This window comes from Amblyraja radiata, chromosome 20, assembly GCF_010909765.2.
Source record: "Amblyraja radiata isolate CabotCenter1 chromosome 20, sAmbRad1.1.pri, whole genome shotgun sequence".
Taxonomy (NCBI): Eukaryota; Metazoa; Chordata; class Chondrichthyes; order Rajiformes; family Rajidae; genus Amblyraja; species Amblyraja radiata.
This window is the reverse complement of record NC_045975.1, coordinates 23,938,899-23,954,405: the sequence shown is the minus strand read 5'-3', so window position 1 is coordinate 23,954,405 and position 15,507 is coordinate 23,938,899. Positions and strand designations below refer to the sequence as shown.

Sequence of the window (15,507 nt, the reverse complement as noted above, 5' to 3'; positions counted from 1 at the left end):
GATGGAAAAATGTGGCTAATGGTGCAATCCCGTTGGAGGTGGCGGAAATTTCAGAGGATGATATGTTGTATGCAACGGCTGATGGGGTGGAAGCTAAGGACTAGGGGGACTCTGCCTCTGTTGCGACTAGGGGGTGGGGGAGAAAGGACGGAGCTGCGGGGTACCGAGGAGACATGAGTCTCATTTATGATGGGAGAGGGGAACCCCTGTACCCTAAAGAATGAGGACCTCAGATATTCTAGTATGGAACACCTCATCTTGGGCACAGGTGCGGCGTAGACGGAGGAATTGGGAGTAGGGGTTAGCATGGAACACCTTCGCTCAGCAGGCGTGAACCAACCTGATCTCCTGGTTGCTGGACACTTTAATTCTCCTTCCCGTTCCTACACAGACTTTCTGACCTCTGTCTCTTCAATTGTCAGGGTGAGGCTAAACGCAAATTGGAGGAACAGCAGCTCATATTTCACTTGGACTGCTTACATCCCAGTGGTATGAATATTGATTTCCCTCACTTCAGTTAGCCCAGCATTCCCTCTCTCTCTCTCTATACCTCCCCCACCCAAGACGCACCAGCTTCTCATTTTCACCCAACAAACTGCTTACAATGGCCTGTTTCCTTTATTATCGTTACCTTTTTGCATATCTTTCATTCATTGTTCTTTATCTCTCCACATCACCGTCGATATTACTGATTTTAGATGATCAGTCATGGTCATATTGAATGGCGGTGCTGGCTCGAAGGGCCGAATGGCCTATTCCTGCACCTATTTTTCTATGTTTCTATATAATCATATGCTCAAAATTGGAGAGTTGTGATTCTTTGTATTTCTGGCACTTTATGGGATGAGAATAAGAGTTTTATATGAATAAATAAATAAATGTGTTACAAACCGGCGATGTAGATGTGTGGAATGGACCTCATGTGATGCAAAAGAGGGCACTTTAAGTCTAGCAGGAAGACTTGTAAATCAGCAGCATAGGTGAGCAGATCGGAATTCTAAAGCTGTGGTAGCATCACTGAGAATTGTCGGACCCAACCCTGGATACTAGGTTACAGGCACAGGAAATGCCTGAGAAAAGAAAGACTATGAATTGAGATGCTCCTGACTGAGGACTTTGTCCAAAACCTGCACTTTTGACGCAGAGGTTACAAAGGTAAACAGAGTGACTTCAGGTGCCTCGGGATAACAGCCAACTTAATGAGTCAGAGGGAGCAGGCGTTAAACAAAATGATCTCTGAAAGGGCACAGAACGTTCTGCATTCCACTGTAAGTTCATGCATCCTGATAGGAGCAGCATTGGAAAACAAACGCTACTCAGACACAGCTGGTTATTGGCAGTTCTGGAGAACATGATCAGGTGAACAAATGTTATGCTCATACACAAAAAGCATGAAAAATATTTTTCAGAGTAGATAATGGTGACAATTGATATAAATGATGAGAATGTACCTGAACAAAGCAAAGCATAGCATATTAACAAACCTAATGCTGCAACATTTGGTTTAGTGGTACAAAAGTTGAAAGATCACTTTAATCTTAAACTCACAAAAGTTGTGGAAAGCTATTGAATGGAACTAAGAATCAACGAAGAAAAGTTACAGCAGGGAAAATTTACCTAGTGCTGATACTACTGAGAATGATGGTGAGTTTGTTTGGCATTTTCCCCACCAGTTGCAATGTTGGAAGTATCAAGTAAGCAGCATATTGCTGCATCGTGGGTGAAGATACACATCTCAGCAAGTTCAGCCAAGCAACACAGAATGCAATGATCCTGAATCCCTCTTTTCTCTGTGTCCACCTGGACATTCACCCAATTCCCCCTTCCCCTCCATCTGCCTTCACAATTCACAATTCTTCTATCATTATCTCACACCTTTTGTCTTTTCATATCTGGCCTTTCAACAACCAGCTATCAAAAAAGACCGTTGCCTGTACCCACTTATCGCTGACCAGGCTTTGTCCTACCAATCCTTTCCTCCAGCTTCTCTTCCCTGTCCACCACCACAATCAGTCTAAAGAAGGGTTCCAACCTGAAATGTCACCTATCATGTGATAGGAGCAGAATTAGGCCATTCGGTCCTTCAAGTCTACTCTGCCATTCAATCATGACTGATCTATCTCTCCCTCCTGTCCCCATTCTCCTGCCTTCTCCCCATAATGTCTGACACCAGTACTAATCAAGAATCTATTTATTCCTGCCGTAAAAATGTCCACTGACTCTGTTCCATGTTCTTCAGAAATGCTGTTCTTCAAACACGCTGAGCTACTCCAACACTTTGTGTCTTTTACTGTACTATATTGAAGAGTTTAGGACAGGTGAAATATTTAGTAAGTCATGGAAGTCAGCAAATACACCTATCCATGGTTGAGCTGATTACAATAATAGAGACATCTAACACGGTGGAGCTGCAAAGTATAAGACGAGCTCACTGCCTAGATGAACATGGGCAATTTGCTACTGCCAGCATTTCAAGTTCATTTTCTACAAAGTGTGCCATCTATAGTTTCATCAACTCTGAATTTGGTCTGACCTCAGTGGATTGAGGTATATTCACAGGAGAACTTGCAATTATTCAAGCCAATATCTTGAGACACCAGGTGTAAAGTTATCACTTTCAAGAGCATTACCAATTTATATTTTCATAACTATCATATGTCTAGTGATTTTAAACCATTATCAGTAATTACTTACTAGTTAGAACTATGCCCTCCAATTCTAGCATTTCACTTTATCTCTTACGTGAGCACAATTAAATTAAACACAGTACTACCGCAGAATTTCCACGGTTTAAAAAATTCAAAAGTAAAAATGCTGGAAATATTCAGGGGGTCAGGTAGCATTTGCGAAAAGAAGGAGTTTGTTAAGATCTCGGGTCACCAAGCCTTCATCGGAGCTGAAGGGATTTTAAACAGACTGGAGATTGGTGGGAAAGAGAAAGAACAAAAGGAAGCAAAATCATTGGGAAAGTGAAGGCTGAAGTATTTCCATCACTTTCAGTTTCTAGTATTTGTAGTATTAGATGTGCTGTTCCTTTTGTTTTATTCTTCCCGAAATTCGTGAAAGTATTTTATTTAATTAGTAATGACCTGTTCCACCTGGTTGATTTTAAGGCAGAAATGTGGAATAGGAAACTGGTAAATCAGGCTGAATGTACAAAAGTCCTTCAGCAGGATAAATATGTCTTAATTGCATTATTCAAAACTTAATTTGGAGGGCAAAATAAATTGCATACCTTTGCACTGTGACAGTCTATCTTTTTTTTTTGAACAATTTCATGACTGAAATGAAGGCAAGTAAAATTTGATTGGAATACGTTGATTACTTTTTGTTTAGTTGTCCTAGGAACAGGTGCACTGTGTTCTGAGTTATTTCTATTCCTACAATTAAAATCCCAAAATAGCATTTGTTGTGTGTACAATAATATGGAACTGTCAGTGTGGGTTCGTCACTGATAAAGTAGACAGCCAATTAGGTGCAGGCTACTAGATAGGTGGTGATTAACATAGTTTCTGGCAGCATCATTTGTGATTATAGTTTCACGAGTTTCACTTTATTGTTCCAATAAAGAATACTGTAAATAAATGTATATCTGTGATACACCACGTCATATTGATGACAGTGGACATTACTGGAACTTTGTGCAAAAGACCACTATTGTCCTATCAGCTTTGAGATTACTCAAATATTGCAGCTGTGGTGCACAACATCTGGTGTGCGGGATGATTCTGAATGGGATGATTTTGGCGGCACAGTGATGCAGCGGTTGAGGTGTTGCCTTACAGCGCCAGAGACCCAGGTTCGATCCTGACTGCGGGTGCTGTCTGTACAGAGTCTGTATGTTCTCCCTGCGAACACATAAGATTTCTCCGGGTGATCCAGTTTCCGCCCACATTTCAAAGACGTACAAGTTAGTAGGTTAATTGGCTTTGGTAAGTTGTAAACATTTTCTCTAGTATGTATGATAGTGTTGATGCATGAGATGATCGCCATTCAGTGTGGACTTGGTGGGCTGATGGGCTTGTTTCCATGTTGTATCTCTAAAGTCTAAAGTAAAGGCCGCTTAGGCTTGTGTTTGCTCACCTAGCCTCTTGCCATGCTCGTTATTCCAGCTGTCGGTTTGTCAACATGATTTTGTATTTCGCAGGGCTGCCTCAACTATTTAAAAAGAGCAACCTGTGTGTAGGGACCAGGAGCTTGTGGCTGAAGACCCAAGATATGATTGGATTTTTATTATTAAATACTTCCTTTCCCCACCCCATGTTAATACCCCTCTGTATCACCTAGTGCTGAGCACCATGCCCTTCTTAGCTAGGAGCCATGGGCTGGAATACACAGGAATCAGCATTCCATGGACCATGTAAAGCCTTTCTCTCAACTTAATAGTCTTCATTCATATCCAGCTGGAGATCCAACTGTACTCCAAAACTGCTACTGTAAAATAAATACAGTAACGGTGGATGCACGGCTGTTACTGTATTACACTTGCGTACAGTCCTCTGGGCACATGTCTGGCAAGGCAGAAATGTCCCATTGGAAATTAGGACTAAAAATGGGATCAGTGACTAGAAAAGTGAGGGTGCAGTGGGAATTGCAATAAGTAGAGCAGCAAAAACCTGACTAATAATGGAAACACAAGGAACTGCATATGTGGAAATCATGCTGGAGTAACCTAGTGGATTAGACAGCATCTCTGGAGGACATGGCGATATGTCTCAGGACATTTCTTCAAAATCACATAAAATCAGCGAAACCGTTATTTGACTGTACAAGCTATCGTAAGGAGTGCTGGGGGTGAGGTCCTTGTGTACATTGTTCAGAGGCTTGGTCACCACTCGTGATTGATAGTGTTCACAGGACAGCTGCTAAAGAGAGATCTTGATGTAATTGCCAGCTGTGTTACCATGTTAACCAGCTGGTGGATTGAATTGAATATAATCTGGTCCATTATCTCGTGTTTCTCCTGAGAGTAATGTTAATCTGTACTTTCTACTAATACACAGCATGATTACTTTTAAACCATGTGGTTCTGTTATGTTGAAATATTGCACATTGGAATGCATACTTTATAATATAATGACTTCCATAAGAATGTATAAATATATTTAAAATTGATACGTTGGATTGAGCTGATTTAAATCAAAAACTGTCTTTCCACTTCTTGTTTTTTTTTAAATCTAGTCTTTCACTTATTGCTCACTTTTTATTTAATGTCAACTTTATTATATTCTTCTGTATTTCTTTATGGTTATTGACTGAGAATGTATTTGTTTTCTTTTGTTTGAATACAATATAAGGTGCGAGACTAGCTTCAATGGTAACATACTTGATTAATGAAAGTCTTACTGAGAATCACTTGACTCATGAAGGGCTAAAACAGAATTTTCTACTGAGGATATTTACATGTAGATGTTCCTTTGAAGACTAATGGTAGCTGGAAACATACTGAAGAGTGGTCTTGGTTGGCACTGTCTTTGCGTAGAAGATGTTTAGTAAATTGTGTTATGTTCTTTTATTCACAAATTCAATAATCTATCTATCTATATTACTAAAAGTCTGATCTTGACCGCTTTTGGCCCACTGTGCTGCGATTTCCGAGTGAGAACGCCGCCACCTACGGCCGTCATTTTTGGCCACCTCGCTCAGAACCCCCTTCCGCCTTCTGGGACCGGAGGATTTTTCCCATCGATGCAAAATCAGAGAGATATTAATGTTTTTTTTTAAATTGTCATTCTCTCTGCTGCCCCCGCTGGCGGCAGGGGGGAGGGACTATAAAACCCGGAAGTGTAGTCCCTCACTCAGTCTCTGCCAGACCCAGGAAGCGAGAGGTTCACTGCTCTCTGAGCTGCGAATAACACTGAATGCACGTCTACTCTACGGTGAGTCCCCTCGATGCAGCTGTAAAGAGGCTGCTGCCCCATTGTTTGCCTCGACTTTTTAAAAAGTTTGTTCACAAAATGAATTTTGGTTGTCAGGTGGCTGCTGCCCAATTATAAATGTTTGTGTTCACAAAATGAATTTTGGTTGTCAGGTGGCTGCTGCCCAATTGTTTGCCTAGCCTTTTTAAAAAGTTTGTGTTCACAAAATGAATTTTGGTTGTCAGATGGCTGCAGCCCAATTGTTTGCCTTGGCTTGGTGTTTAAAATCGTTGCAACAGTTGGCTGCCAGCCCAAGAATCCATTCGGCCCACAATGTCTATATTAGCCCTCTGGAAACCAGTACCTTCGGCTCGCAACACCCATACTAGCGCCCCCACTGGCGAGCAATATTGGAATTGGTGGAGAGGTGGAATATTGCGTTTGTGACCAGCCCTCCCGTGTGATGCTGGGACCCAACGGGTCCCACTTAGTGTAGTATACTTATAAAAGTCTCATCTTGTATGTATGTATACGTGCGTGTGTGTGCGCGTGTTTCTGTATGTGTTTTTCTACCTTCGTCAAAACGCTACGCACTAGAGTTGAGATTTTTACAGATTATTACTCACATTAACCCGGTCGACGCAATAAACAGGTTCCCTTCACATTTCATGCTATATTTCACATTATTCATCATTAAAGTTCGTTAAAAAGTCAAAACGGCCTTTCAAACAACTCAAGGATTTTTCAAGCCTCTTCGAGTGACGTCATAATGCCCCTGCAAGAGGAGGGGGGTCGTCGCCCTCTCCACCTCCCCAACAGTTTTAACTTCATAAACCACTGATTCCTCGCGGGGGGGGGGGGGGGGGGGGGGGGGGGGGGGGGGGGTGGTGGCGGCGCTGGCGGCCTCTGCTACTGGTAATCTGGGATGAGAGCCTCTGAGGGCGCCGATGGCTGATGAGGAGGGAGACTGGGGGATTGAGGCAGAGGAGGGAAAGTGGGCCTCGCTCGGGTCGGCCCGCGGTCTCACTCGGGTCGGCGCCAGCCCGCCGCCTCATTCTGGTCCTCGCCTGCCCGTGGCCTCGCTCGGGTTTGTGCCCGCGGCCTCTGCTGCTGGTGCCGCCCGCTGTGAGTCCCGACTGCACCGCCCCCCAGCTCCAGCCCCTTCCCCTCTGGTCCCATTCGCTGGCTCCTGCCCCCCTCCCCCGTGATATCCCCCTGCTCCCCCATGGCTATCCCCCTGTCTTTTCTCTGAGCGCTCTCCCCCACCCCACACCCCCCCTCCCCCCCACAATGCCCCCTCCCCACACCCCCCTCCCCCCACCCACACGCACCCCCCCACTCAAACCCCCTCCCCCACTCACACCCCCTCCCCCCACCACCCACACCACCCACACTCCGCTCCCACCCCCTCCCCCCACCACCCACACCCCGCTCCCACCCCCTCCCCCCACCACCCACACCCCGCTCCCACCCCCTCCCATGCTCCCCCTCAGCCCCACCCCTCTCCCCCACCATAAATTCCATTATTTTCCTTGTGGGGGGTGATGGGGGTGATTGGCACCGGGGGGCGCCTGTCTCCGTGGGTGAGCGCCGACACCGTGCCCCCTCCTTCCCCCCCCACCCCCCGCGTTGGTTGACGGGGCCCACGGGTCCCACTTGGTCTAGTGAAACAATAAATTTTGCCGATAGATACGAGTCCCAGAAATTATTATTAGTCACATTATTGCTCCTTTCCTAGAATAAATAAGGCACTATGTATAGCTTTACATGACAACAGTACTTTTTTTACTTAAATAAAATGTATCTTTGTGTTAAATTATCTAATATTGATCCTTTCTAATTTACAGGATGCCTATTCTGAAGTTGCTTTTCTTTTTGCTGAGTTCTTCCGAGACTTGGACATTGTGCCCTCTGACATCATTGCTGGTCTTGTAATGTTGCGGCAAAGACAGAGGGCTAAACGATTTGCTGTCTTAGATGAGGTAGGCAATGTGCTTTAATATAGGCTTTGAGTCATCTGCTCAATGGAACACATGGACAGCGTTTTAATTAATATATTCAAACATCTCAAAAAATACCTCCCTATCCCTTCTCTCTTTTCTGTGCCCCGTAACCTGTTGTGCACCCATTTTAACACCGTGTTCTTTTCCCCTCCTTTGTACATTTGCCTCTCATCCCTAAATCTTTAAATTCCCTTTTATTCCCCCCCCCCCCCTCTCTCCTCCCCTGTCCCCACCTATATATCTCCCTCTGCCTTTACATTTCATTCCTCTCCTTCTGTGGCACCCATTCACCAGACATAAAACTGTTTTTTTCCATGAGCAGTAGCTCTACTCAATAACCAATGTAGCCTCCTTTTGCTCTGATATTTTATTTCATTGACATATTTAAACTATAATGTTTTATTCTTAATTAATTACTGTATGTCGTGTTGTTACTTGCGAGCGACTTATAAGCTTCAAAATCTAATGAACTGGAAAATATCACCAATGCTTCTTCCATACAATTCTCTAAATTATTTGGAAGAATAAGGTAATGAGTAATAGCATTCTCTCTCAGGCTAACAACCCAAACACTGAGGTCCTAATGAGACTCAATCTGTTCTGGATGGTAAGGAGGTTACATGAATGTGTTCAAAGCTTCTTTGAGGAAGTGCACATCTCCACTAACCCCTCTGAGTTTTTGGTCCAAGAGTGCTCAAATGAAGAAGAAACATTTGGGATAGTATTGAGATATGAAGGCTGTAAGATTTGAGGAGATTATGTAGATAACAAGGAGTGACTTTAGACTTTACTTTAGAGATATAACGAAGAAACAGGCCCACCGAATCCGCACCGACCAATGATCATACCATACACTAACACTATCCGACACAGTGGGGTCAATTTGACCCAAGCCAATTAACCTATAAACCCGTATGTCTTTGGAGTATGGGAGGAAACCGGAGCACCCGGTAAACCCCCCACGTGGCCACAGGGAGAACATACAGACTCCGTACAGACAGCACCCGTAGTCAGGATCAATCCCGGGTCTTTGGTACTGTAAGGCAGCAGCTCCACCTCTACGTCCCTGTGCCCCCCCACCCTTGTGAATGAACAAAATGTATTTGAATAACATGAGAATTTTTTATTCAATTATTTGAGGTTATAAAAGCAAAGGCTTGTCCATTGAACCATTCAATTATTTAGTTTTGCACTTAACAGTGTGATTAAAACTAATTATCAAAAATTAATCCTTACACCTTTTTTCAACCCAATTATAAAACTCTGCATAAAATATGAACAAATTGATATGTTGGATGTTATATGTCATAGAAAGTTATGGGGCTGGAGATTTCAAAATATATTTCGAAAACTGCAAACAAATCATCTGAAAGTGTAAATTAGGTGATATCTTCTGTCCAGCCTTCCAATGGCACAGGGATGAAAAGACATGATGATCATGGAAAAGCCCATGGTGTTGGAATACTCTGATTACGGTAACAGGATTTTATTTATTTATCTCTCATCTAGGCAAATAATGACATTTTGGCCTTTCTATCGGGAATTCCAGTTACCAGAAATACAAAGTACCTTGACTTGAAAAATGCCGTGAGTGTTTTTTTAAACATTTTTGGACATTGTGGAAGATTTTGGCCTAGTGCTGATATGTAATGTATCCTGAGCTAAAGGACAATGAAATCTGAATATTTAAGAAGGAACTGCAGATGCTGGAAAATCGAAGGTAGACAAAAGTGCTGGAGAAATTCAGCGGGTGCGGCAGCATCTATGGAGCGAAGGAAATAGGCAACGTTTCGGGCCAAAACCCTTCTTCAGACTTCAGAAGGATTTTGGCCCGAAACGTTGCCTATTTCCATCGCTCCATAGATGCTGTCACACCCGCTGAGTTTCTCCAGCACTTTTGTCTATGTATGAAATCTGAATAAGTGATTTATTCTGCAATCCAGTTTTCTTGTCAACTAGCTATTATAGTGAATTCCTGTATTCTGAGAACAAAATAGATCCGCAAAAATAGTTCCAATCATATTCAATAATTCAAAGATATTTTATTGTCACATATACCTGGGTATAGTGAAATGTTTGGTTTTGCAACCAACCCAAAATCATATAGCAGAACTTACCTACGCAATACACAAGTGTCTCCATGATTCTGCCGCTGACAAAGTTACTTAAATTCACCGAACAGTCCTATCTTCTGCCTGCCGCCACATGTGGCAACAGTGAGAAGAGGGGAGGGGGGGGGGGGGGGGGGGGTGTGGAGGGGAGCGAGTGAGTGGGCCAAATGAGGGGAGAGAGAGAAGTGGCTTCTGACTCTGGAAACCCACAGCTGGAATGAACGCGCGGGCGGGGCTTCACGAGCTGCGTCGACAGTGAGGAGAAGGTTCAGCACATGAGGTGCCGCTGACACCGCGATGTGCAGAACAAAGATCCTATAGCGGAACGGAGCTGAAGAATCTTTGTTCTGCGGAACTTTCTCGATCTCTCTTCGCCTTTAATCCACGGGGGGGGGGGGGGGGCAGGAGGCGGGTGGGCCTGGATCAGCAGCTGACGTCACAATGGCAAACGACGATTATATTTTAAACAGTGAGTTTTGTGAACATCTTTATTCAAAATCTGTGGAAATAATTGACCGAATTTAGTGCGGAGTGCATTTATGAAATCATAAGTTAAATCCCTACTGAAATTGTAAAAATCTCCGCGTTTTTGCGTCTGGTTTTCGAGGAGATATGTTTCAAAGGCAAAATGACATATACCCACACACACACACACACACACACACACACACACACACACACACACACACACACACACACACACACACACACACACACACACACACACACACAGAGTTTTAAAAGTATATAGACATTGAGGACTGAGATGAAAAAAAGTTTGATCACCTAGATGGTGGCGAATCTGTGGAATTATCTGCTTTAGGAAGGATAAAGATATGAGTTTAAGAAGAGAGCAAAAACAATGATCAAAAAGAATAAGGCATGGGATCCACATTGTCTTGGTAGATTGGATTCAGAACTTGCTACCCAGAGAAAACAAAGGTTAGCAGTGGAAGGGTATCGTTATGGCTGGAGGTCTCTGACCAATGACATTCTGCAAGGGTCATTGATGGGACCTCTGTTCTTGATGTATATGAATAATTTGGGTGAAAATGGAGATGGGAAATTGGCAGAGAGTGAAGAAAGCTGTATAGCAGGATACAAATCAGTTACACATATGGGTGGAGATATTGGTGTCCTAGTCCATAGCTTCCAGAAAGTACCCAAACCTTGTAGATAGAATGGTAAAGAAGATATTTGATATCTTCGGGTAAGTCATTGAGTCAGGAAATTGCAGCTTTATAGACCTTGTTTATACCAAATTTGGATTATTGTGTGCAGTTCTGGTCACCCCCTTACAGAATTCTTTTGATAGAGTGTGGAAGGGATTCGCCAGAATGCTACCTGAATTACAGTATAACAGCTATAAGAAGGTTGTACAAACAAATGGTTTTCTCTGGAGCATCAGAGGCTCAAGAGAGACCTGATTGAAGTATATAAAATTATGAGAGGCATAGATATCTAGTCAGAACCTATCCCCCGAGGTTTTAAAGTAGAGTGGTTGGTGCCGGGATTAGTTGCCAGAGTTGATGGTGGAAGCAGATAATATGTTGATGTTTAAAGAGGATTTTAGATGTTGCCTGGGTTTCAACAACTAAGTTACAGAGAAAGGTTGAATAAGTTAGGTCTTTATTCTCTGGAGTGCAGAAGGTTAAGGGGGGACATGATAGAGGTCTTTAAAATGATGCGAGGGATAGACAGAGTTGATGTGGATCAGCTTTTCCCTTTGAGAAAAGGGAAGATTCAAACAAGAGGACATGACTTCAGAATTAAGGGACAGAAGTTTAGGGGTAACATGAGGGGGAACTTCTTTACTCAGAGAGTGGTAGCGGTGTGGAATGAGCTTCCAGTGGAAGTGGTGGAGGCAGGTTCGTTGGTATCATTTAAAAATAAATTGGATAGGCATATGGATGAGAAGGGAATGGAGGGTTATGGTATGAGTGCAGGCAGGTGGGACTAAGGGAAAAAAGTTGTTCGGCACAGACTTGTAGGGCCGAGATGGCCTGTTTCCGTGCTGTAATTGTTATATGGTTATATGGTTAACGTGGAAATGAAGGGAATATGAATATGGATCATCTGCCGACAGAAGGAATTAGCTTTATTTGGCATCATGTTTGGCACATACACATTGGCCGAAGGGCATGTTCCTGTGCTGTATGGTTCTATTTTCTAAAGCATTGATATATAGGTTCAGCCATGATTGTAATGAATGGTTGAGCAGGCATGAAGAATTGAATGAACTACTCGTGCTCCTATTTTCATCTCATCAGGGCAATCCCATTAGTTCCTCCCCCTTCTCGTTACCTGCCAGTAACCCTGCAACTCATTCTATTTTCACAAATACCCATCAACTCCCCTATCGATACTTTCAGCCATTAGTTTAGTTTAGAGGTACAGCACAGAAACAGGCCCTTCGGCTCTCCGAGTCCGTGCCGACCAACAATCCCCACATATTAACACAATCTTACACACACTAGAGGCTATTTACAATTATACCAAGCCAATTAACCTACAAACCTGTACATCTTTGGAGTGTGGGAGGAAACCAAAGATCTCAGCGAAAACACACACGGTCACCCGTAGTCATGATCGAATTGTGGGGGGCAGCAACTCTACAGCTGTGCCACCGTGCTGCTCCCCACAAGATAATTTATAGCAGCCAGTTGAAAGGATGTTCCCAACAGAAACTGAGAATTAAAAAATAATTTGCCTCTTACCAAGAATATTAGCCACTGACTAGAATGTAACAAGATTTAAACATTTTTTCTGCCTACCCCAGCATCTTCTGAAAACTTCATTCTTCTGAAATTGCATTTTCCATCAGATATCAGCAATTTTATGGTATTATAACTGAATGGTTTAGTTTATTATTGTTACGTGTACCGAGGTACAGTGAAACATTTTTGTTTGCGTGCTATCAAGTCAAAGAATAGACTCTACATGAATTCAATCAAACCGTCCACAGTGAACAGATAAAGGATACAACATTTAGTGCAAGATATAACATTGAAGTCTGATAAAGTTCAATCAAAGATAGTTCAAAGGACTCCAATGAGGTTGATGGTAGGCCAGGAATGCACTCCATCTGATGAAAAGACCATTTAGTTGCCAGGTAACTGCTGGGAAGAAACTCTTCCTGAATCTGGATGTATGCGTTTTCAAATTTGTGTACTTCTTGTCAGATGAGAGAGGAGAGAAAAGGGAGTGGCCCGGGTGAGGCTGGCCCTTGATTATGCTGGCGGCCTTGCTGAGGCAGCGTGAAGTGTAGATGGAGTCAATCTAAGTCAGGCTGATTTGTGTGATGGTATGGGCTACATCCACAACTCTTTGCAATTTCTTGTGGTCTTGGATGGAACCGTTTCAAACCATGCTGTGATACATCCCAATAAGATGCTCAAATTACAAGCTTCGTGTGAGCATTTACACTGAAGGTTGATTTTTCTGACTTTTTTGATCATTTGTTTCATTCAGACATGTTCTTGACTGTTGTTGACAGCATTTATCATTCTACTGTGAATGTTATATTGCAGTAAATTGATAGAGAATTATTAATCCACTGATGGATCCCTGGCAGTCCTCATTGATTTACAGATGGAAAACCTGTGATGAAATATGCTCAAATTTTCTGTTTTTCTGTCCCAATTGTGAAATTTGACAAACCTGCCAAAAACATGTAGGCGTAATGAAAGGAAGCTTTATTTTGATTCTTCCTTAAACATAGAAACATAGAAAATGGGTGCATGAGTAGGCCATTCGGCCCTTCGAGCCTGCACCGCCATTCAATATGATCATGGCTGATCATCCAACTCAGTATCCTGTACCTGCCTTCTCTCCATACCCCCTGATCCCTTTAGCAACAAGGGCCACATCTAACTCCCTCTTAAATATAGCCAATGAACTGGCCTCAACTATCTTCTGTGGCAGAGAGTTCCAGAGACTCACCACTCTCTGCGTGAAAAATGTTTTTCTCATCTCGGTCCTAAAGGATTTCCCATTTATCCTTAAACTGTGACCCCTTGTCCTGGACTTCCCCAACATCTGGAACAATCTTCCTGCATCTAGCCTGTCCAACCCCCTAAGAATTTTGTAAGTTTCTGTAAGATCCCCCCTCAATCTTCTAAATTCTAGCGAGTACAATCCGAGTCTATCCAGTCTTTCTTCATATGAAAGTCCTGACATCCCAGGAATCAGTCTGGTGAACCTTCTCTGTACTCCCTCTAAGGCAAGAATGTCTTTCCTCAGATTTGGAGACCAAAACTGTACACAATTGTACTGTACACCATTAAAGGAATATTTTGTTTTAATAAGCTGTTTGGTGTTGACAGAATGAATTTCATTGTGCTGTTTTGTTGCATTGAGAAAATGGTGGACCCCAAATATCCATCAAGGTGGAAATGTTTTGAATTATAGACCAGACATTGAAATGGAATGAAAATTGAGGCAAAGCAGTGCCCTCTACTGGGAGTGAAAACCAAGTGCTGAAAGCTAGTTATTTGAATTATAAAGTTTTTGTTGACATTGAATCCTACGGCATCGACAAGTGCATTTGGTCTGAAGTGCCTGAATCAACATGTTGAAGGGACAACCTAATCAGTTCCACTTCCTTTCACTGTAATCGTGTAATTTTATTTCCTTTATAAGCAAGTATCATCACGTTTTGAATGATAGCTGAATCTGATCCCTTCAAAGTACTGTATTTCAAATCATTGTAGTTGTATCATAAATTAATTATTTTCTCATTACTTACTCAAATGTGTCCTTGAGTTATCAACCATTTTGACAGGGAAAACGGTTTAGAAGAACAGAGATTAAGAAGGGCAGATACATGCTTCCAAATAAGTGACAAGACAGAGTATATGGGATGTATGGCCTCGTTTAATGCTCCAAATTTGTAGAATTTGATGACTTGTGACCCGTCTACTTTGCTCTATCATCTGTAAAAATAAAGTTGTCTAAGTTTAAGATAACTCCAAATTATGTTCATCCATCACCTTTGTCCTCACCGTCCAGACTTAATTTTAATGTTCTCAGTCTGGCCATGTTTCTCACTTTCTCTACAACCTTCTCCATCCTTCCAGCCAGCCAATATTTCTGCGACCAAATTATGGATATGCCTTCAATTGTATAAGCCCTATGATCTAGAAACAGCATGTGTCCTTTTCCGTCTTGCTCAAAACTTGTTTCTTTGACCAAGTTTTGGTCATTTGCCCTCATATAATAATCCCTTTAAGTGGGCCTGTGGCAAATTTTGTTTGACGATGCTCTAGTGAAGAACTTTGGGATAATTTACTATATTATTTGTACCATGCAAATATATTATTTATAACAAAATGCATTTTTAGTCTTTGAGAAAGTATCTTTTTTTTTTTTTTAGCAAGAAATGCACATGTATAAGGAAGTGTGCTACTACATGCACTTTGCACTGGCTGCCTACGGCTGGCCCTTGTATTTAATGCAAAACCCAACCTGTGGAATCTGCAAACTGGCCAGCTCATGCTCGTGAGTAGCACTCATTTTATTTTATAAACGTGGTGA

At 42.5% G+C, this 15,507-nt stretch overlaps 1 protein-coding gene across 5 annotated transcripts in view; it reads left to right on the top strand.

Annotated features, from left to right (window-relative positions):
• dagla (diacylglycerol lipase alpha) overlaps positions 1-15,507 on the top strand; it is a 174,109-nt gene that overhangs the window by 122,773 nt on the left and 35,829 nt on the right. For all 5 annotated transcript variants that reach the window (XM_033039052.1, XM_033039049.1, XM_033039051.1 and 2 more), the window contains 3 exons: positions 7,706-7,840; positions 9,371-9,448; positions 15,347-15,471. In XM_033039052.1, coding sequence (XP_032894943.1) covers positions 7,706-7,840; positions 9,371-9,448; positions 15,347-15,471 — 338 coding nt within the window. The remainder of the gene's footprint in view (positions 1-7,705; positions 7,841-9,370; positions 9,449-15,346; positions 15,472-15,507) is intronic.